The sequence below is a fragment of the Silene latifolia genome, unplaced genomic scaffold (assembly GCF_048544455.1).
Source record: "Silene latifolia isolate original U9 population unplaced genomic scaffold, ASM4854445v1 scaffold_567, whole genome shotgun sequence".
Lineage (NCBI taxonomy): Eukaryota > Viridiplantae > Streptophyta > Magnoliopsida > Caryophyllales > Caryophyllaceae > Silene > Silene latifolia.
Window position 1 is genome coordinate 15,229 of NW_027413477.1, and position 20,642 is coordinate 35,870.

General features: G+C 39.9%; 2 protein-coding genes and 2 non-coding genes across 4 annotated transcripts; 1 reads left to right on the forward strand and 3 right to left on the reverse strand.

The window, feature by feature from the left end:
* Nucleotides 1-9,743: 9,743 nt before the first annotated feature.
* On the forward strand, nt 9,744-9,815 carry TRNAQ-UUG (transfer RNA glutamine (anticodon UUG)). Its single transcript has one exon. It is a non-coding gene; the product is annotated as a tRNA-Gln (tRNA).
* Nucleotides 9,816-9,879: 64 nt separating this feature from the next.
* Nucleotides 9,880-9,961, reverse strand: TRNAS-GCU (transfer RNA serine (anticodon GCU)). Its single transcript has one exon. It is a non-coding gene; the product is annotated as a tRNA-Ser (tRNA).
* Nucleotides 9,962-10,825: 864 nt separating this feature from the next.
* On the reverse strand, nt 10,826-14,669 carry LOC141639710 (putative protein phosphatase 2C 25). Its single transcript, XM_074448768.1, has 4 exons — nt 13,930-14,669; nt 12,348-12,712; nt 11,576-11,812; nt 10,826-11,377 (listed from the first exon to the last, which is right to left on the reverse strand). Exons 1-4 carry the CDS (start codon nt 14,237-14,239, stop codon nt 11,129-11,131), a joined length of 1,161 nt encoding a protein of 386 aa, XP_074304869.1. The 5' UTR covers nt 14,240-14,669; the 3' UTR covers nt 10,826-11,128.
* A 1,405-nt stretch (nt 14,670-16,074) lies between these two features.
* LOC141639712 (uncharacterized) lies at nt 16,075-20,097 on the reverse strand. The gene has a single exon (XM_074448771.1). It carries the CDS (start codon nt 20,095-20,097, stop codon nt 16,075-16,077), a length of 4,023 nt encoding a protein of 1,340 aa, XP_074304872.1.
* Nucleotides 20,098-20,642: the final 545 nt, after the last annotated feature.

Consider the following 20,642-nt stretch of genomic DNA (forward strand, 5'->3'; position numbering starts at 1 on the left):
TCGTTTTGTTAAGTAATCCATACGTTCCTCTCATGGTTCTTGATATGAACCATCATGAGAAGACATATTTTTTTTTCTCTCACGGGTGAATAGTACCAGGACGTGAACAATAGTTTTTTTTTTTTTTTTTAATAACACTAGCAATGGATCGTCTTGCTTATGGAAAATCAAGAGCCGAAGCTCTGATACCAATTTGATGTAAAACCGGGTAACAATTTGGTGTGAATTTTAGACACAAAAGGGGCATGATTTGGTGAAGTGTTTTGAGTGATATTTTTGTGGTTTTAGAGTTTAGTTTGCAGCGGAAAATGTTAAGTAAAATGGATATGGATTAGCTAAGAAACTTCGCAAGATAACTCAACTAAAACTGAAATCTCCAACCAAGACCACACAGGAACAAGGAGGGAAACAAAGGATATTTCAATCAAGAACACACAGTAAACAAGAATGAAATAAGGCGCCAACCTCGCAAGGAAGATAAGAACACTCGCAAGCGTTCAAAGTTTGAGAAAAGTTCTCAACACTTGGGTTTATATTTCTGAAATTGGATGATTTACAAATGGGGTATTTCGGCCCTTATATAGCAAAAGATGTGCTTGGGCTCCAAGGCAACATTAAATGCTAGGGGTAATTTCCTAAGTGTGTTTGGGCTCCAAGGCATTATTTAAGACTATGTAGAAAAATATGCTAGATTTTGTAAAAACTAGGTGAGGAAAACTAGGTGAGGAAGACTAGATTTATCCTCTCCTTGAGCGGCACTCTTTTTGGACGGCACTTCTTGGACGGCACTTCTCGGACCAGCTAGAGCTCGACATCCAAGTTATCATTGTGACATAGCTCGCATTTCTTTTAGCGCCAAAATAAGGATTCGGACCAGCGTTAAGTAAGAGTGCGCTAGAGCTCGACATTGCTCCTGCATCAAGACCGGATTAGGCACGAATACCCAAAATATCATTGGTTATTTGGAATTTAGATTTTTTTTTTGACAGAGGGAGAGGATGAGCTCAAACCATAACATTCCGAGCTATAATATGAGCCATCCTATTAAGTTTCCTAGGACATAACTTATAGAAAAACAGTGACAATGAAGAAGTAAATTAGTAATAGAACATAAAACAGGCTTAGGATTTTAGAATTCAATCTTACATTATCTACAAATAAGTCTTTAAACAAGCTTTTATGAAATTAGATTTAGAGTGAATTATGATATTATATTTATGCGGTTCAAATTGCGAAAATAAAGTAAATTTACATTTTTAAATCGAGTCTATAGTTACGACACGAACATTGCAGAAGATTTGGGCTCATACACTACTACAGATACAGGCTATAACAACGGTCAAAAACCGTTGTTATATAAAAAAGCGGACGTTGTTAAAGCGTCCGTTGTAGAAGGTTTTAACAACGGTTAGTTTTCTTACGGAAACCGTTGTTAAAACTATTAACAACGGTTTTAAATATAAAAACCCGTTGTGGAAAGTGTGACTCAATTTTGGGGGGAAAGTTATAACAACGGGTTTTAATATACAAAACCGTTGTTATAACTAAAGACAACGGGTTGTTTGTAAATAACCGTTGTTGTTTGTTCTTAAAAAATAAAAAAAAATTAAATTAAATATTACTAGCTATAAATATTAAAGCATCCTACCAACATATTAAAGCATCCTTTACTAACATTCATTAATTGAAACAACATGGCAATGAACCCTAATTTTATCAACAACGAAGAATGGCTTACACAAACGATTGAAGATGATGGGAAGGTTCTCGCCGGGCTTCCCGCCGATCAACACCCATTAATCAAAGCATCCCTTGAACATCAACGAAATTATTGGATTAAGAGGCGTGAAGCGGTCCGGCTTGTCAACAAAGCCTCATCATCATCATCATCTTCATACCCTAGTCGGCTGTATTACTCGCAACTTGGTGCAGCCAGAGATATGTTGAGTTGTACTCTTCCAACCTTATCTCCACATGCAAGTCGTGTCCTTGCATATATTCAATCTGTTATTGCAAAATATGAAGCCAATGACCCCGGAAGTTAGCGGTATACCAGAGTGGCGTAATTGGTGGCAGGTTGAGAAGCGCTTTTACGCTTAACCGGGGTTGTTCCGGCTTATTATACATCTTTTGATTTCGATAATTCTTTGTAATGTATTTGGTTTAAAATTAAATGAAATGATCATTTTGAAAGTGTTGAGTTATGCTTGTTTGATTTGCTTCCATTTTTTCAACTCCATAGATCTATCTGTCATCATCAAGATCCGATTATGGCACAACTTCCTAACATATATGGCACAACTTCCTAACATATATATTAATTAAAAAACAACTCAACCCACACATTAGTATAAATACATTGCATTATCTCAACTAACATGCATTTCCATTATCTCAATATATTCTCCAAACCCTAATCGCTAAAACATGCTCGATCCGATCAAGGACGCCAAAGAAGATGGAAATGAAATAATTAGAAACACATACATGGAAATGAAATAATTAGCAGAGATCTTTGAACGGAACCTAATGGTCGATAAAAACACATACATTGAAATGAAATAATTAGAACAATAAAATAATGACGATGAAACAAACCGATAATTACGTAACGTACGTAAAGAGACGATGAAATCAACAAAGTGATGGCGAGAAGATAAAGCGACGATGAGAAAGAGAGAAAGAGACGATGAGAAAGTGTGTGTTTTGTGTTTGTGTTTGGTCTTTCTTTGGGTTTGTGTTTGTGTATTAAGGTTTGTGTTTTGTGGCTGCAGCAGACTTGTGTTTGTGTGGTTTATAGTATGGAAGGTATTGACAACGGTTATTAAACAACAACCGTTGTGAAATATGTTTTAACAACGGTTGTAGAAAACACCCGTTGTTAAATAAGTTTTAACAACGGGTTTCAAAAATAACCGTTGTGATTACTTTTCACTAACTTTGCGCCAATTTTGCGCCAAATTATTAACAACGGTTGTTCATGTGTGACCCGTTGTTAAAACGAATAACAACGGTTTTTATAACCATACCCGTTGTAATTGATTTTAGTAAAATTCGCGCCATACATTCTACAACGTCTATTGTGATTTTCGTGAATAATCGTTGTTAAAGGGGCGTTGTAGTTGCCTGGATTTGTAGTAGTGATATGCTCAATGTATAATAGGAGATTCTCGTGTTGTCTTTGGTTCACTATAAACTTACCTAAGGAACTAAGATAAAAGCCATGTTGTTATATGTAGTCTTTAAGTTTGGCTCTGTAGCACTAGATTTGCTAATCGGGATTCTAGATGTTACTTAGTAAAGTAACTTGTTATGTAATTTTTGGGATACTGTAACGTTGTAAGCTATCCTTTTCTCACTATCAAAAAAATAAAATAAAAAAAGATAGAAGTCATATTTTTTTTTTTTTTTTTTTTTTTTTTTTTTGAAATTGTCATCTCATTAATTATCAACTAAGCGTAGGTTACAATGAAGATAACAAATAGACAAAGGAAAATCAAGATTGCTAACGTAAAAAATACATTCAAAATAACTATCTAAAAATCAAGTGACACCATTCCTATACCGGTCTAGGGTTTCCTAGGGCTTTCTGTCAGAAAATCTTTGTCTCCATCCTCTTTCTCGAGGCTTTTCTCACGATTTTTATCGCGAGAATTGTTTCTATCTTCGTTTTCTTGTTTTGTTTTCGTTTCTTGTGCAGGTGTCAAATGTCAAGTTCTTCGAGGGGCCATCATCGGGACGGAAAAGAGCCTATGGGAGAGATTGAGGATTCGATTGAATGGGATGATGAGGGGGGAAATTGCGACAACTCTGATAATCTGATATTGATTGGTAAGTTATGGGCATCAAGAGCTATCAATGTTAAAGCTGCTATTGATACTATGAATAAATTGTGGAATCCATCTAAACCTATGTTGGGTAATGTGGTCGATGCGAAAGAGAAGACCTTCATCTTCCGATTTGGGACAGTTAGAGACAAAGCTAGGGTTTTGGAAGGGCAGCCATGGCATTTCGAGAAGTTTTTGTGGTGTTTCAACGAGCCGAATCCAGCGGGTAAGATCTCTGACGTCTCGCTAATCCACTTTCCTATCTGGGCTAGGGTATATGACCTCCCTATCGCGGGTCGAACTAGCGTAGCTAATGCTCAGAGAATTGGGAACCGACTGGGTAAATTTGTTAGCTTAGAGCACGGTCCTAATGCGGAGATGGATAGAGCAATACGTATTCGTGTCCTTTATGATATTCAGGTGCCCCTAAAAGCCTTTGTTCCCGTACGGATGAAGGATGGGCGTACAATTGAGTTTACTGTCAAATACGAACGCCTCCCGACGTATTGCTATGGGTGTGGACTAATTGGTCACGGCGAGAAAGACTGTGAAGATGGGCCTTATGAAGAGGCTGATTTCAAGGTTGGGGAATGGTTGCGAGCTTCGCCATGGAAGGTTACTAAAACTGTGAAGGAGGGAGGGAGTAAGGCAGCGAGAGATCTTCGCCCATGCTTCGAGGCTGAGTGCGTGGCTGATTCTGAGGAAGTTATTTCCTCTATGATTGTGAAATTGCAGGCTATTTCTTTTGACCTTAAAAATCGAAAGAATGAGGAGAGAAAGCAGAGGGAGGTGATAACGAGAAGTGAGGACAAAGGGGGGGAGGTACGTGGTGGGGAGTTCAATACAGGAGGGCTGATTGAGGCAATGGTGACTGAGGATAATGTTGGCAACGGTGGGAAGGAGGATGTGGCGAGGGATAGTGGTGCTGAGGAAGGTGGGCAGGAACATGAGGGAGGGGGGATAGGAGGAGAGGAGTTGAATTGTTGTCTGGTGGGTATGGAACTGGATAAGGGTGTGGGTAATATTGAGGAACAAGCCACTGGGGAAGAAGGGAGTCGAGGTGGGAAAGGGGTAGTGGCCGGGGGTAGCTGGCAGCGGCTAGCCCGGGCTGATATGGCGGCTGCGAAGAAGGTGGATAGGGAGGTGGTAAAGGAGCATGGGGAGAAGCGGGGGCGTGAGGAGAGCCCAGTGGAGGAGATGCAGAAACGTTTGAGATCTTCGATAGACGGGGGCGTCTTAATACCCGAGGCGGAGGTTGACGGTGGTCAACCCCGCCGGGCCCAATGAATATCCTAAGCATCAACTGTCGGGGCTTGGGCAACCCCGACACGGTTCGTGCACTCCGTGCTTTAGTGCGGAAGGAGGCCCCGGCCATATTGTTTCTTTGCGAGACTAAACTTTGTGGTCGTGAGATGAGGAGGGTGAAGGAGAGGCTCGATGGATATTATGGGTTGGAAGTTGATAGTGCTGGAAGAGCGGGTGGGTTAGCTTTCATGTGGAAAAAGGAGATTGATTGCGTTTTCATGTCGTCCTCTTTACATCACATGGACTTTACTATTCGGGGGGAAGGTGGAGATTGGAGGATTACGGGGTTTTATGGTTGGCCTAACGTGACTGATAGGCATTTGTCGTGGGATCTGCTAAAGCTGCTAGGGCAACAATCATCGCTACCTTGGGTGTGCTTGGGTGACTATAATGAGATTCTTTTCTCGACTGAGATGAAGGGAGGGAGTCGATTGCAGTGGCAAATGAATAACTTTCGGGAAGCTGTGGATGTGTGTGGGCTTCGGGATATTCCTTGGGTGGGGTACAATTTTTCATGGGATAATGGCCAAGCCGGTGACGCAAATCGACAATGTATGCTTGATAGGGCGATGGGCACGGCCTCATGGTTTGACAAGTTTCCTTCTGCTCAGCTCACTTACTTAGACCGTGAATGGTCGGATCATGCGCCGATTAGGCTTTGTTTGAACAAGAACGATGCGGGTGGGAACAAGAAGAGGGGGTTTAAGTTTGAACAGATTTGGGTTGGAGAGGATGGGTGTCGTGAGGCTATTGACCGTGGGTCTGAGAGGGGTGGGACTGATTTGGGTAAAGTGCTGACGGAGTGTGCGAAGGAATTGAGAGCTTGGAAAGGGACTCGGATTGCGGACATTAATCGTGACATTAATAGAAAGAGCAAGCAGCTGCATAACTTTAATGAGGAGGTGAGGTCCGTGGATAACGTAGGGAGAAGGAAAAAGCTAATCGCGGAACTGGCTGATCTGAGGCGTAAAGAAGAGCAGTATTGGAGACAGCGTTCACGTGCCCTATGGCTCAAAGACGGAGACCGCAATACTAAATTCTTCCATACAAGGGCAAAAGAAAGAAAGCAGAAAAATTTCATATCAAGGCTTGTTGATGACAACGGGAATATGAAGTCTGATGAGGCGGGAATAGGAGCCGTGGCAGTCGACTATTTCCAACGGCTTTTTACTTCTTCAAACCCGTCTAATTTCGATGTTTTGAATGGTATGGGGCAGCGTGTGTTACCTGAGATGAATGCTAGCCTTTCGAATGAATACAGCGAAGAGGAAGTTACGGAGGCCTTAAACCAGATGCATCCATTAAAAGCTCCGGGCCCGGATGGTATGAATGGACTCTTTTTTCAGACTTACTGGGGTACTGTCGGACCAACCGTTGTGAGTACTGTCCTCAAAATTTTACGGGGTGAGAAAATGCCTACCGAATTCAACAAGACGAACATTGTTCTTATTCCGAAAAAGAAGGCCCCGGACAAAGTCAGTGATTTTCGCCCTATAAGTTTATGTAACGTGGTATATAAGCTAGTTTCTAAAGTTCTAGCTAATCGCTTGAAGCCGTTCCTGAGTGATATCGTGTCGGAGAATCGTGAGCGCTTTTTACGCTGTAGATCGATTTCGGATAATGTCCTTATCGCCTTCGAGCTGTTTCATTATATGAAGAATTCTAGAAGTGCTGAGGGCTTTATGGCGATTAAATTAGATATGGCCAAAGCTTATGACAGGATTGAGTGGGTGTTCTTGGAGCGTGTCCTTGTGGTGATGGGTTTTGATAGGAATTGGATAGACCGAGTGATGGCCTGTGTCACTACGGTCTCCTTCTCGGTACTCATCAATGGCAGTCCATCTCGACAATTTACTCCCTCTAGAGGGTTGCGACAAGGGGACCCTCTTTCCCCTTACCTGTTTATCCTCTGTGCGGAAGTGTTATCATGGCTTATGAGGCGGGCTGTGGAAGGCGATTCGTTACATGGGATCCGAGTGGTACCGAGTGCACCTCCAGTTTCGCATTTGTTATTTGCCGACGATAGTATTTTTTTTGTTAAAGCGAATGAGGAGGAAGCTGATGTGGTCTCTTCGATTTTACGTCGGTACGAGGCTGCTTCGGGGCAGCTAGTTAGTTTGGAGAAGACAACTGTCTCATTCAGCAAAGGTATCCCGATTCAAAGGAGGAGTAATTTAGCTGCCCGCTTGTGTATATCCGAAGTTGATGAGCACAATCGGTACTTGGGTCTTCCTACTGTCGTGGGTCGGTCAAAGAAGGTCTTAACTGATATTCTTCGAGATAAGCTTAGCAAAAGATTGTCTGGTTGGCGCGGGAAGATATTGTCTAGGGCTGGTAAGGAGGTTCTCATAAAGGCTGTGGCCAATTCACTCCCTACCTATGTAATGAGTATTTTCAAAATTCCCGCTAACTTTTGCGACGAGCTTCGATCGTTGATATCCCGGTTCTGGTGGGGTCACGAGGAGGGGAAGAGAGGGATTAGTTGGGTTGCGTGGCGAAAGTTGTGTAGGCCGAAGGGTATGGGTGGCATGGGATTTCGAGATTTTCATTTGTTTAACCTTGCTCTTATTGGAAAACAAGTTTGGCGCCTCTTGACGGATACGGAAGGTCTTTGGGCTAGGATAATGAGAGCGAGGTACTATCCAAATGGAAACATCATGGCCGCAGAGCTCGGGTACAATCCGAGCTACACTTGGAGAGGTATTCTCGACGCTAGGAGGGCTATGGAAAGTGGGTTAAGAAGGAGGATTGGGGACGGGCTCTCCACTAGAATTTGGGTGGATGCGTGGATACCGAGTACTCATTCGGGTAGGGTGTTGTCTCCGTGCGGGCCTGGTCGTGAGCATTTGTGTGTAGCTGACATCATTGATGGGAATGGATGGAGGGAGGATATGGTGACGTCGCTTTTCTTACCCTTTGAGCAGGAGAGGATCAGGAACATAAGACTTAGCACGAATAGACCACATGATGTTTGGTATTGGAGTAGGGAGAAGGATGGTATGTACTCTGTCAAATCGGCATACAGGTTTCTCGCAGGGGAGAGGGAGGCTATTGATTGGAGCGGTGCGTCGAATTGGGAACGCGAGAAGTGGTTGTGGAATAGGCTCTGGAACGTCCCGGTATGGCCCCGAGTTAAGCTTTTCTTTTGGCAGCTGTGCAGCGAAGCGTTGGCAACAAGAGCGAATATAGCGACTCGGGTTCGAGGTGAGATTTCTTTTTGTTCTTTATGTAATTCCTTTTTCGAAACGAGTATTCATTTGTTTAAGGATTGTATTGTTGCCAAAAGGGTTTGGGAAGGGCTGGAGCTTGATAGGGAGGAGGAGGAGGAAGGTGTGGGAGTGCGGGACTGGGTTGAGGCCAGGTGGAGGGATATGGGAGTGCGGGAACAATCGCGTTTTATGGTGGGGTGTTGGGCCCTTTGGGAACACCGGAACAAGGTTGTCTTTGACCAAAGAGAGGTTGATCCGGGGGGTGTGGTTAAAAGGGCTTGGGACGTTGTTGAAGAGATCGATGGTGGAGGATGGGGGAATGAGGGAATAGGTGGGAGCGGGAATAGAAGCCAGGGGCAGGTACGAAACAAGGGATGGAAGAAACCACCTGATGGGTTCGTGAAAGTCAATGTCGACGCGGGGGTGAAAGAGGATGCTGGGGTGACGATGGGGGTGGTTTGCCGTGACAGCGAGGGTAGGGTTCTCTGGGCCGTCTCATGTGTGCAGGAGCAGGTTTGGGAGCCACAAGTAGCTGAGGCCGTGGCCGTTCTCGAAGGAGTTTTGGAAGCAAGTCGGAGAGGACATTCTATGGTCATGATCGAAAGCGATTGTTTGCAAGTTGTCGAAGCTCTCAAACGAAAGGCAAAAGGAAGAAATGTTTTTTCTCTAGTCATAGACGATATCTTAGCTGCTAGTATTTCTTTTCATTCTGTTTTATGGTCTCATGTTTGTCGCATGAACAATAGTGTAGCTCATTCTCTTGCTCATTTAGTTCCTAGAACCGTTGGTAGAGTCGTATGGTCGGATAGTTTACCTCCGATCGTTAACAATGCTGTATCGTTTGATTTCTCTTTAATGCAGTAACCCTTTGGGTTTTCCTCAAAAAAAAAAAAAATAACTATCTAAATACTGGTAATGGCGCTGCCGCTCCAAAATCATAAATTTCTTGAATCTATGAATAATCGATGTCTTTGCATCCTTCTTGATGGAGGGAAACAGTGTAGCCGTCTTGATGTATTCATCCACGAAACAAATCTGATAATCTCCCCGTCGATTAAAACTTATTATATTGATAACAATCCCACGAAAAAATGGAAAAACTCCGAAAGAAGGGACGGAACAACAGATCTCACCAAAAGGGAGACTATTATTGAAAATAAGATAGATCTGCATAATATTAGTTGTTTAAGAAAGCTTTTGTGGGGCTTACCATCGATGGATGATCGATGAAGCCCCCGAATAATAATGGAGGCTAGGTTTTTAGAGAGGGTTTTTTTAGAGAGAGAGAGGAAGAATAAACATAAAGATGGAAGTCATATTGTTACTGTTTTATTAGTGGTCATGTCAACATTAATAAAATGAATGGTTTTATTAGTAACCTTTGAGAAGTGTAGCATCAACCGGTTCTATGGTGTAGTGGTTAGCACTCTGGACTTTGAATCCAGCGACCTGGGTTCGACTCCCGGTAGGACCTTTTTACTCTTTTTTTCAGTGTTGAAAGTAGAACCCTAACAAAAGGTGGAACAAAATAAGAAAAACGTCGCCTGAGAGATTCGAACTCTCGCGGGGAAATCCCATGTACTTAGCAGGCACACGCCTTAACCACTCGGCCAAAGCGACTTTGATGATGAATTAGTATCAATACTAATATATATACTTAAAAACGGAACTTTTTGAGCGATATTAGCATCCGCTCCTTTTGTTTAATAATAATGTGCATTAAAAAAATATACATTTGAATATTATTGTATTTAGATAATATATAACCAAAGATTTATCGGTTTATTAAGAACAACTTATAATATTACTAATATCTATCTATATTATCATGATAAAGTTTTAGTCCGATTAAAGCTTCACTCGAAGGTCTTGACTAGAGATCTAAAATAATCGAGGCAATTGAGTGGAGTGAGATAAAACGAGTTGAGGATGGTCTCGTGATTTTGTTGTAGGAGATGAACACACTAGATTTTGTTGTTGTATTGTCTTGATTTGGTGGTGTATCATATCACACCGAGTTTTGCGATGGTTTAATTCTCTAATATATTACTTACATTTTAACAAAATAGAATATTTTTCTTTTGGGAATTCTTAGAATTTTCTTTATACGTACTCCATGTATCATTCCTGGAGTTAGTAAATGGTCTCACAAATACAATAACTAAGGGTGTTTGTTGTGGTAGTTGCTCATCTCATTCCTTAACCATGAAATCGAGAGTTCGGTTAATGACCACGAGAATAAGGCAAGCTTATTGACTAGCTGTTTAACTCTTCGTAAGCGCCCCACAACAAGAAGGGAATTACTCACTGTTACATTAACTCACTAATTGTTGTTCAATACTATAATCACAAATATATCTATTTCCATGAAAGATCTGGACAGCTAAATATATCATCAAGAGTTTAATAACTAAGACCCACAAGGCCATAATCATTGAACTGATTTTGAAGGAATCATAGAGGATTTTTAATCACTCAAAATACTTCAAGCAATTAACATAGTACCAGAATCTAAGTAACGGCCTAACAGAGGTTTTTTACAATTACTCAAAATTCTTTAGTTACATAATGCCAGAGTTTAGTTTTTTTTATACAAACTGTCACCTGATTGATTCAGTGATTATAGCCTGAAAAAAATTCCTAAATTTCTCAACCAGATTCGATTAAGACCAGATTGAACAATTTGAACAAGTCCTATATTATAATAAAACCAATATGAACAGTCGAAAGAATGACTGCAGGATCTTCCAGATGCTCTACAAATCTACTTGAGCAAAGCCTGATGTTTTAGGTTGTCGACTTCAAAAGGCTGAATTTTGATGGCCCGGCAGTATCACCAAATCCTTGTACTGATACTTCAGGTATTTCAACGTTCTCATTGAGCAAATCATGATCCAAAAAGATGACTACCACAGTGATATCGTCATGGTATTTTCTTCTTTCCCCCTTCTCCACTTTCTTCAGATCTTCATCTTTCATATTCATCCTCTTTGCTACTTTCTTCAGAGCTTTGTGGATCAATTTCTTAGCAATCCCCTGCAGGTAACCGGAATAAAAAATGCACCTTAACAAACAGAACTATGTATTTGTACTAGCTTAGCTCATGTCCGGGTATTTTAGATCCATTAGCATTAAAATTGCTCGTGACTCCTTCCACCACCACCACCACCACCACCAAAAAAAACACCACACCGCTATAAATGATTGGGGTAGGGGTATTGAAAGAGCATTTACCGCTCTAGGGCTGTTGTGGACAATTTGTACTGCTTCCTGATTAGTCAAGTGTTCCCAGAGTCCATCAGAGGCAAATATCAGAAACTGGTCACTTGGCTGCAAAACCCGGGTGTAGATAGACGGCTCAGCTGATAGCACAGGACGCCTAATTGGTTCAGGAAAGTTGAATCGTGGAAATGAGGGATCGAGAGCAAGGTCTGGACTCTTCAAGTATGCATCCCCAATGGATCGTGAGACCTATATTCCATACAAGCCAAAAATTGTTCAGGACACCAAATAATACGAATGTTATTTAAAATCAAACAAGAAAGCGGGGTTTTATGATATTTTATCAAAGAAGTCATCCAGCTTCGATAGTTTATTTGCTGAAGGATCCATCAAAAGATAAACATTCAGTAAATAACATGCTCAGCATCCAACAAACTCCTAGCACTAGAATTATGTATATCAGGATGACTGACTCAAATGAATCTAAGGATGTCCCGTTCGATGAAAACATTAAAAATAAAGGACTAGCATTAACGAATATGGAATTAGTTTGGATGTCAGCTAAAATTACACACAGCTCTAGAAGGATATTTACATAGATATTCCACAATACAATCACCTATATGACACGGTCTTGCATGTAGTTAATGACTACAAAAATATTTGGGCTGTTCTCATGTGTGAGATTATCTCAAACAAGAGCCACTGTTTCCACATACATAAAGAAAGGAGAAAGAAGTGAATTACATTAGCCATCTCGACAGTAAGAGAAGAAGAAAGAGACCTGTATTATGCCTTTAATCCGCCACACACCCTGCTTCATGACTAGAATAGACGAATCATCCGGATGGCTAGAAATGAGTTCCTCTCTAACCTCCTCCATGCAAGCATTATGCTCCTTTGTCAATTGCTCTGCCACAATCTTGTTTGATCTATTTAAGCAACCTATCACAGCTCGTGAATCACCCAAATTAGCAATATATACTGTCCCTTGCCATATAACACCAACTAGACAGCAAGATCCAATTGCTGCAATTATGGGCTTAAATCTGAATGTCCGTGAGACAAGTTTAAGAAACCCATCCTCGGTTGCAGTAAGAGCATTCCTAATGATATCCTCCGACATAGTTCTGTTGTCTCGAGCAAGCTCTACATTAGAATACATGAGATGCTTTAGCGTTCAACTAATCCAGCCTAGAAAGTAGAATGATATATAAACCTTGATACTGTAATAGTAAGACACATACATCATTCATTCAGTTTGGCAACAATTTACTAACCACCATAAATTTGTAATTTCGAAGTTGATGCTTCAGAAAAAGAAAGAAAATCAGACAGTATAAAAAATTGCAGCAACATTCAGATTGACATCATATCATTATTGAGCTAGGAAATTCCTAATTGTTCATCACTAGGAAGGGGCAGCACTAACATATATCGTTCATAAAGAGCCTATTATCTCCTATATTTTTAATTAATTCCGAAGATTACATTTTAGGACAGCACATTGCTAAAACAAGAAAGCGTGCAAAAGGAATCAAACCAAACAACTGCTTAAACTTGTGCAAAGTTGACGCTCACGTCATATACTCATCACACCTCATAGCTTTAGCAAGCAGTCAATTCAAGAGAATAACCAAGAAGGCATTATCGTGAAAACATGGAGTTGCAATGTTTGAAATCCATAGGGAAACAATGAGAGATACTCGAATCAGAAACTGGAAAAGATACATCATGTTAATATTGTTGGTGAAGTGTCAACTACACCGCCCAATTTCAAGTCGATGGCCAACAGAATGAAAATGACAAAGGAACTTAATATAATGTTTAACTTGGACGGTTGTACCTGCTCATGAAAGTCATTTGAATCCCAATTTAAGTAAGTATGCTTCAGAAAACATAACCAAAGAAGAAATAATTGGATAACTACTAAGAAAACGGCGACAATAACTCGAAACAAAAGCAAAGACAGATGAAAGAAGTAGGAGTATCTTAACCATATTGGAGGTGGCATTCAATTCAGAATTCAGATAGATAGTTTCAACATCAACAGAAAAGACCCAAAAAGGAAGAAACCAAACTAGTGATTAAAATATATGGGAATATTATATTAGTATTAGAGAAGAAAGACCACATATTTATTAGCAATTGACATAAGCATACAACATATTGAAATAATAATATAGATGTAACAGCACAAAACTCCAAGAATTACAAATGAATAAAACAAATCCACGAATAAAACCAAATGTTGCACAAAATAATCAACAACAGTCATCATGAGAAGAAGTCATAATAATAATAATAATAATAATAATAATAATAATAATAATAAAAGTAAGTAAGGAAGGAAATGAGTAAGTAACTGATGAGGTAATGGAAAAGATGATCAGAGATGAAACGAGAAGCTTCAGGACCACCATGACCATCATAAACACCAATAAAAGTAGCATTACGACCAACTTCAACTTGACTATGATCTTCAACAATATGATTAGCTTGAAAAACAGCAAATGAATATTCACCAAGAAAATGTTTATCAAGATCTCTTGACCAAAGTAAAGGCTCTTGTTGTTGCCCTTCATCTTTATTACTATTACTATTACTATTACTTCTAAATGGACTCCAACATGATGCTGATGATGATCTACTCTTTTTTCTGTCACTTGAAGACATCCCTCATTTCCCTCTATATATTATCAATTCGGCTTTATTATGTAACAAGAAGAAGAAGAGCAGAGGTTAAAAAGGGTGACTACTGGTGAAAGAGAGAGTGAGGAGATTGGAAATAAATAAATAAATAAATAAATGAAAATTGGAAATTAGTTGACAATATGTCTTCCTCGTCTTTCCACGGTCAACTCCTTTCCTTCCTTATTTCGACTCATTTTTAGACCGTTGGGGATTGGATTTTTAGATGCCTTATCTCTTCCTAATTTAATTATTTGCTCCGTCTCAGCTAACTACTAAAATTATTTATTGGAAATTAGTTGACAAATTTTAAAGTTACAATTTCATGGCGGTTAAAAAAGGAATTGCTCCTTTGATTGTTCTACATTGCTCATCATATGAAACTATCCACGGTACTACATACGTGTGTGCCAAAAAATCACCCCGTCTACCCTAGCCAATAATTACATGTAGTCTTTTATTGTAAGAGAAAATTTTAGATCTTGATAATTAGGAACTATGGAGAAGTAGTGATTGACCTCCATAACTCTGTACAATTCTGAAATTAACCCCCACAACTTTTAATTAGAGTGATTAGGCCTCATAACTTACATAATAAGTGAAATTAAACCCTTTTATCAAAATCTCACGAGAAATTCAATTTATCTTATCATAAAAGTAAAAAAAATGGTTATATTCTTATGAAAAATACTGAAATAAAAGTTTAAGAAAATCTCACCAAAATCTCACTATATACCAACAACACTATACCAACACGTATACATATAACATACTGAAATCATATGTAGGAGTACATATTAAAACCATTTTTTTAACATACGTATGTAATTCGGTATAATTTTTTGGAAAAAAAAAAACAATTAACAATTTTATGTGAACTCTTTTTAATTGTTGAAAAATAGAAATATTTGAATATTTTTTTTCCTTTTTATTATATTTTTTCTATTTTTTGTCATGAAAATCTTTTATTCCGACTTCTAATTTTAACACGACTGCCTAACAAAATATTTTGCAATTAATTTTTTTTTACAAAAAATTGAAAAATCCGCACTTTATATAAAAATAATAAATTGAATTTCTCGTGACCATTTTTGCAATTGAAATAATAAATCTGTACCTAACAAAATATTTTGCAATTGAAATTTCTTTTATTAATATTTTAAAATTTTATTTCGTATTTTTCATAAGAACATAGCCATTTTTACTTTTGTGATATGATAAATTGAATTTCTCGTGAGATTTTGATAAAGGGTTTAATTTAACTTATTATGTAAGTTATGAGGCTTAATCACTACAATTGAAGGTTATGGGGGTTAATTTCACAATTGCACAAAGTTATGGGGGTCAATCACCACTTTCCCGCTATATACTATGATGGTGGAGGTAGTATTTGTACTACTCTCTCCGTTCCGATCAATAGTTATCTGTTTTCATTTTGGGGTGTATCGTTGAATTGTTATCTATTTTTATTTTTGGCAACTTTTTATGAATTACATTTCATTGCATGTGGGGCTATGTGATTTGTGTAGTCCAACTTCATTCATACTTCTTTCATTAATCTTTGTGCCAAAAGCAATAGATAATTGACTAAGACGGAGGGAGTATAACATAACATTGTTTAGGGAGCGTTTTGGAATACTAATCATATCTCTCAAACTCGACAATTTTTTAATGAAACTAGCATTTTACATTATTAAAATATACTCCAACTGATTTGAAAAAGAAAAAAAAAATTAAAAAATCCTCTTCGATAATTTTTTTTTTTTTTTTTTTGACAATGATAAACTGCTTATATTAAAAAAAGATATAATACACCGTAGCTAGCCTGTTGCCAGGCTTACAGACCAGTATGGGTAAATCACAAACAAAGTACGGATTTCTCGGATAGAATTCCGCACACTAATTGGGACTGGCAAAGAGTTTGCCAGAACTGCAGATAGTTTACCGCAGGTAACCTGAAAACTAACAGAAGTCGATACCACGGAGTGGGCATAGCGCATAGCCCTTAAAAGAGCTCTTGTAGATGCTTCAAAAAGCGTAAGAGCTTGAACTTCACTTGAGTCGGAGTAATCCAAATCGGAACTTTGGATGCAGCAGGTGAAACAGTTTGTTTTTGGGATATGATGTGCCGAAACAGATATCAAAATCCTTTCCCGTTGAGATATTGAAGGACCCAACGCAACAGAGGGCATAAGTATCCCATAATTGGTGTGCACTTGAGCAGGACGTACCTCGGAAGCCCGATGAAGAGAGTGAAGCAGGTGGTCAAGAAGTTGACAGATAGACGATGGATTGACAATGTCTTCTCGGAAGAGCACAGAATTGCGAGCGGTCCATATAGCCTGAAAAACACAACAGAAGCAAAGCAGCAACCAATATTTAGCAGATGCTAAAGATTGTCTGTGCAGATAAACCACGAAGTCGGCAATCCACGAGATAAAAGGGGTAGATGGATTGGCTATGGAGTTTATCCCTAGAGCGGATGCTTTCCAGACATGTTGGGCAATCTCACAAGAACGAAACAAGTGCTCTTCTGTTTCAGGGGAATTCCGACAAAGTTGGCATACAGATTCAACTGGTACACGCTTTGAAAGTAGATTATCATTTGTTGGCATAATGTTGTGAGCTAGACGCCATAACATAACTGAGATTTTTGGAGGAATTCCTTGCCGCCATACATGCTTCCAAGGAAAAGTGTGGACAAAAGAGCGGATACATTGGGCAGCTGGAGACGCAGCCCAAAGAATGGAGTAGCCTGATTTAACCGAATAAGTGCCATCCTCCGTATATTTCCAATAGAGAAAATCGTCAAAATTCTGATCAGGTGGTTCCATGGCCACAATCTTCTTAGCACATGATGAAGAAAAATAGCGGAACACCATGAAAGGATTCCAGTCACCCGAAGGGAGTAAGAACTCAGAAAGAGACGGTAACGGATTTGGAATAGGGACCGTAGGCGATGGCAAATTACCATTAATCCAACAACTGGACCAAATATCCACTAAGTTGCCTTTTCCAAGTTTCCAAGAAATCCCCGTTTTAGCCGAAGAAACAGCTTTGCAAATACCCGCCCATATAAAAGATGGCTGAGAAACCCGAGATGTAGCTAAAGGAATTGGCAAATCACGGGCGTACTTTGGAACCATATATCTTGCAAGAATTGCAGTTGGTTGTGAGTGTATTCGCCAGAAATTCTTAAGAAGCAAAGCTTGGCTGAGAATGTGGGAGTTTCTGAAGCCAAGACCCCCATATTCTTTTGGTGCTTGCAGTACGCTTTGGGATGTCCAGTGTATAGAGTGCTTATTCCAATCATTACGCCACCAAAAAGCTGCAAGCAAGGCATCTATTTTTCGGCTCACGCAGCTAGGAATAGGAACCACAGAGAAGAGATGATTCAGAGAAGCAAGCAAAATAGCCGAAATAATTATCAACTTGTTCGGTTGGCTAAGATGAAGAGCAGACCAGGATGCAATGCGTGTAGTCATACAATCAATAAAAGGAAGAAAGAGCTCAGACCTTCTGCGAGGGATATCAATAGGAACTCCCAAATAAGTACCAAAAGAGGGAAAGTGAGTCATCTTCAAAATAGATGTCGGATGCTCGCAAAAAATCAGGAGTATTAGGGTGAATTTAATAAAGGACTTACTTAAGTTAATCATCTGACCCGAAGCCGTTTCAAATTCCTTGAAAAGATCTCTTAACGTCTCAAAAGCCAACGGAGTTGCTTTGCAGCAAAGAAGCGCGTCATCCGCATAGAGCAAGTGCGAGAGCGTAGGTGCGTATCTGGAGATTTTAATGCCAGTTAAGGATCCGATTTTCTCTGCTCTGATTACCTGTCGAGACAACACCTCCATACACATAATAAAAAGATAGGGGGACAGCGGATCACCCTGTCTAAGACCGCAAAATGCTCGGAACGAATCAGAAGGTTCTCCATTAATAAGAACCCTGTAAGAGACCGTAGCTATGCATTCCCAAATAATGTTTTGCCAGAAAGTTGGGAAACCCATACGTTTCATAACCAGCATGAGAAAAGTCCATGAAACCCGATCAAAAGCCTTGTTCATATCAAGCTTAAGCACCGCGTAACAATTTGTACCTTTTTTTGTCTTGTTAATATAGTGCAGCACTTCATGGGCAATAATACAGCTGTCAGTCATAAGTCGGCCCGGTACAAAAGCTTGCTGAGAATCTGACACAATGGATGATATTACTAGCTTAAGTCTATTTGCAAGACATTTCGACGCAATCCGGTAAATGACATTGCAAAGACTAATGGGTCGATACTGAGTGACCATCTCCGGATGTGCCACCTTCGGAATAAGAATAATATGAGTGTGATTCCATTCTTTCAACATGACCCCAGAGTTGAGGAACTGCAAAATAGCCGCCGTCACGACATGGCCAATCTGAGGCCAAAACAGCTGATAAAACCGGGGTGTAATTCCATCCGGGCCTGGTGATTTCGATCCATCCATACTACGAATGACTCTTAGAACATCAGTTTCATTAAAGGGAGTAGATAGAATGGAGCAGTCATCTGATGAAAGCGACGGAATATCCAGGTCCGATAGAAAATCCTCAGTCAACTGAAAATTCTGAGCCTGAGTCGAATGATTGGTACCCATTATCAAACGAAAATAAGTAAGGATCTCCGCTTCAATTTCAGTCGGGTCATTAATCCATGTTCCATCAGAAGTTCGAAGAGAAATTAACCGCTGCTTGGAAGATCGTTGTTTTACCCGGTTAAAAAGAAATCTAGTCGGGAGGCCTTCTAAACATTCTTTCCTTGTCTTAATTCGCTGAAACCAGTAACTATGTTGCTTGGAAATGAGTTGAAGATTAGAAGCTCTGAGATTGTGATAAGAGATTGCAGCATCTGTATCACAAATAAAAGTTGATGCTGATAGAAGCTCTGTTTCAATCGACGACCAATTTACACCATAGCAAATGCGGTGGTGAATAATCCAATTCAGAATAGCAAAACGAACTGCGGCTAACTTGCGGGATAGAACATACGAAGTGGAGCCGTGTACAGGAGTATTCCAAGCATTAGAAACAAGATCAATGACTTCCGGTAGCTGAAGACACCAGTTGTCAAGACGGTATGGTCTTTTGCGCGATCTTGGTTGCGGTAGAAAACGTAACATAATTGGCGAATGGTCTGATACAAGAATAGGTAGGTGCAGAACCGAAGTAGAGGGAAACAAGTCTAGCCAATCTTGAGTTGCATACGCACGATCAAGACGTTCCATAATACAACTTTCATCAAGTTGTCCATTCGTCCAGGTAAAACGCGGGCCAAAGAACGGAATATCCACAAGATTGTTCTTTAATTTCCACTCTATAAAATCAGCTTGTCCTCTAATTGTTAGTGAACCGCCAAATTTGTCGGAATGTAAGTCCACTTGATTGAAATCTCCAATCACCAGAAAAGGAGAAAAACCAGAAATTTCATTAGAAATACGATCCCATAAACCAGACCGATATTGGAAAACGGGATCCCCATACAGGAACATAATATACATGTCACTAAAAACACCTTGATTTACATCTATGCCCATTTTACAAAAAACAAAACGAGGGCAACTACCGATAACTTGAATATCTACGAATCGTCCCCAATACAAAAGGAGCCCACCACTACGACCATTAGAGTCAACTCCAAAATAATTAGGAAACCCAAGATGGTGAGTCTTCATAGCTGCAATATCTACACTAGTGTGAGTCTCTTGCAAAAACAAAATCAGCGGATGATGTTTAAGGACACTTTGATGTAGATACGGAATTGTAGGATCATCCGCTTCACCAAATCCCCTACAATTCCAACAAAAGATAGTCATTGATAACCGGGTGGTGACTTAAGGTCCACCACCTGACCTAAGCAAGCCCACCCATCTTCAGCGCTGGAAGAAGACAGGAAACAAGACGGAAACATAGTTAGAGAAGAAAACTGAAAACCCCAAACTCGTGCAACAAAATATTTAGGACGTTTATTAGAAAACTCCAGGCCTGAGTCCAAGCTTGAATGCTTGCGCTTATTCGACCCACAAACAAAACCAGGGATAACTAAATCCGGAGATTTCGGTTTCGTGTGTAGTCAAACCAGCGAGACCAGGAACTCATAGAGACACTCGGGGGAGCGTTCTAGGACCAAAGACAGACACGGATGGGAAATCCCATGTCAAGTCCAAAAAACGCTACGGGATTTCTTAAAACTTGGTCTACCTAAATAATTAAGAGCAGATATTACCTTCCTCTTAAAAACAAATTTTACTCTCCTACCCAACTCGTCTGCAGGAGTAGAACAAACCCCAGACCCATTACTAGGCCCAGCAGCCAGAGAATCACGAAAAAGCATGCCCACTTCAAGCTGGCGAGGGGGTGT

Coding starts and splice junctions, on each gene's coding strand:
- LOC141639710 (XM_074448768.1), bottom strand. CDS start 14,239: ATGTCTTCAAGTGACAGAAAAAAGAGTAGATCATCATCAGCATCATGT. Junction 12,713..13,929: donor TCTTTTCCATTACCTCATCA/GTTACTTACTCA, acceptor ATTCTAATGTAG/AGCTTGCTCGAGACAACAGA. Junction 11,813..12,347: donor GGATTAAAGGCATAATACAG/GTCTCTTTCTTC, acceptor TATGGAATATAG/GTCTCACGATCCATTGGGGA.
- LOC141639712 (XM_074448771.1), bottom strand. CDS start 20,097: ATGACTATCTTTTGTTGGAATTGTAGGGGATTTGGTGAAGCGGATGAT.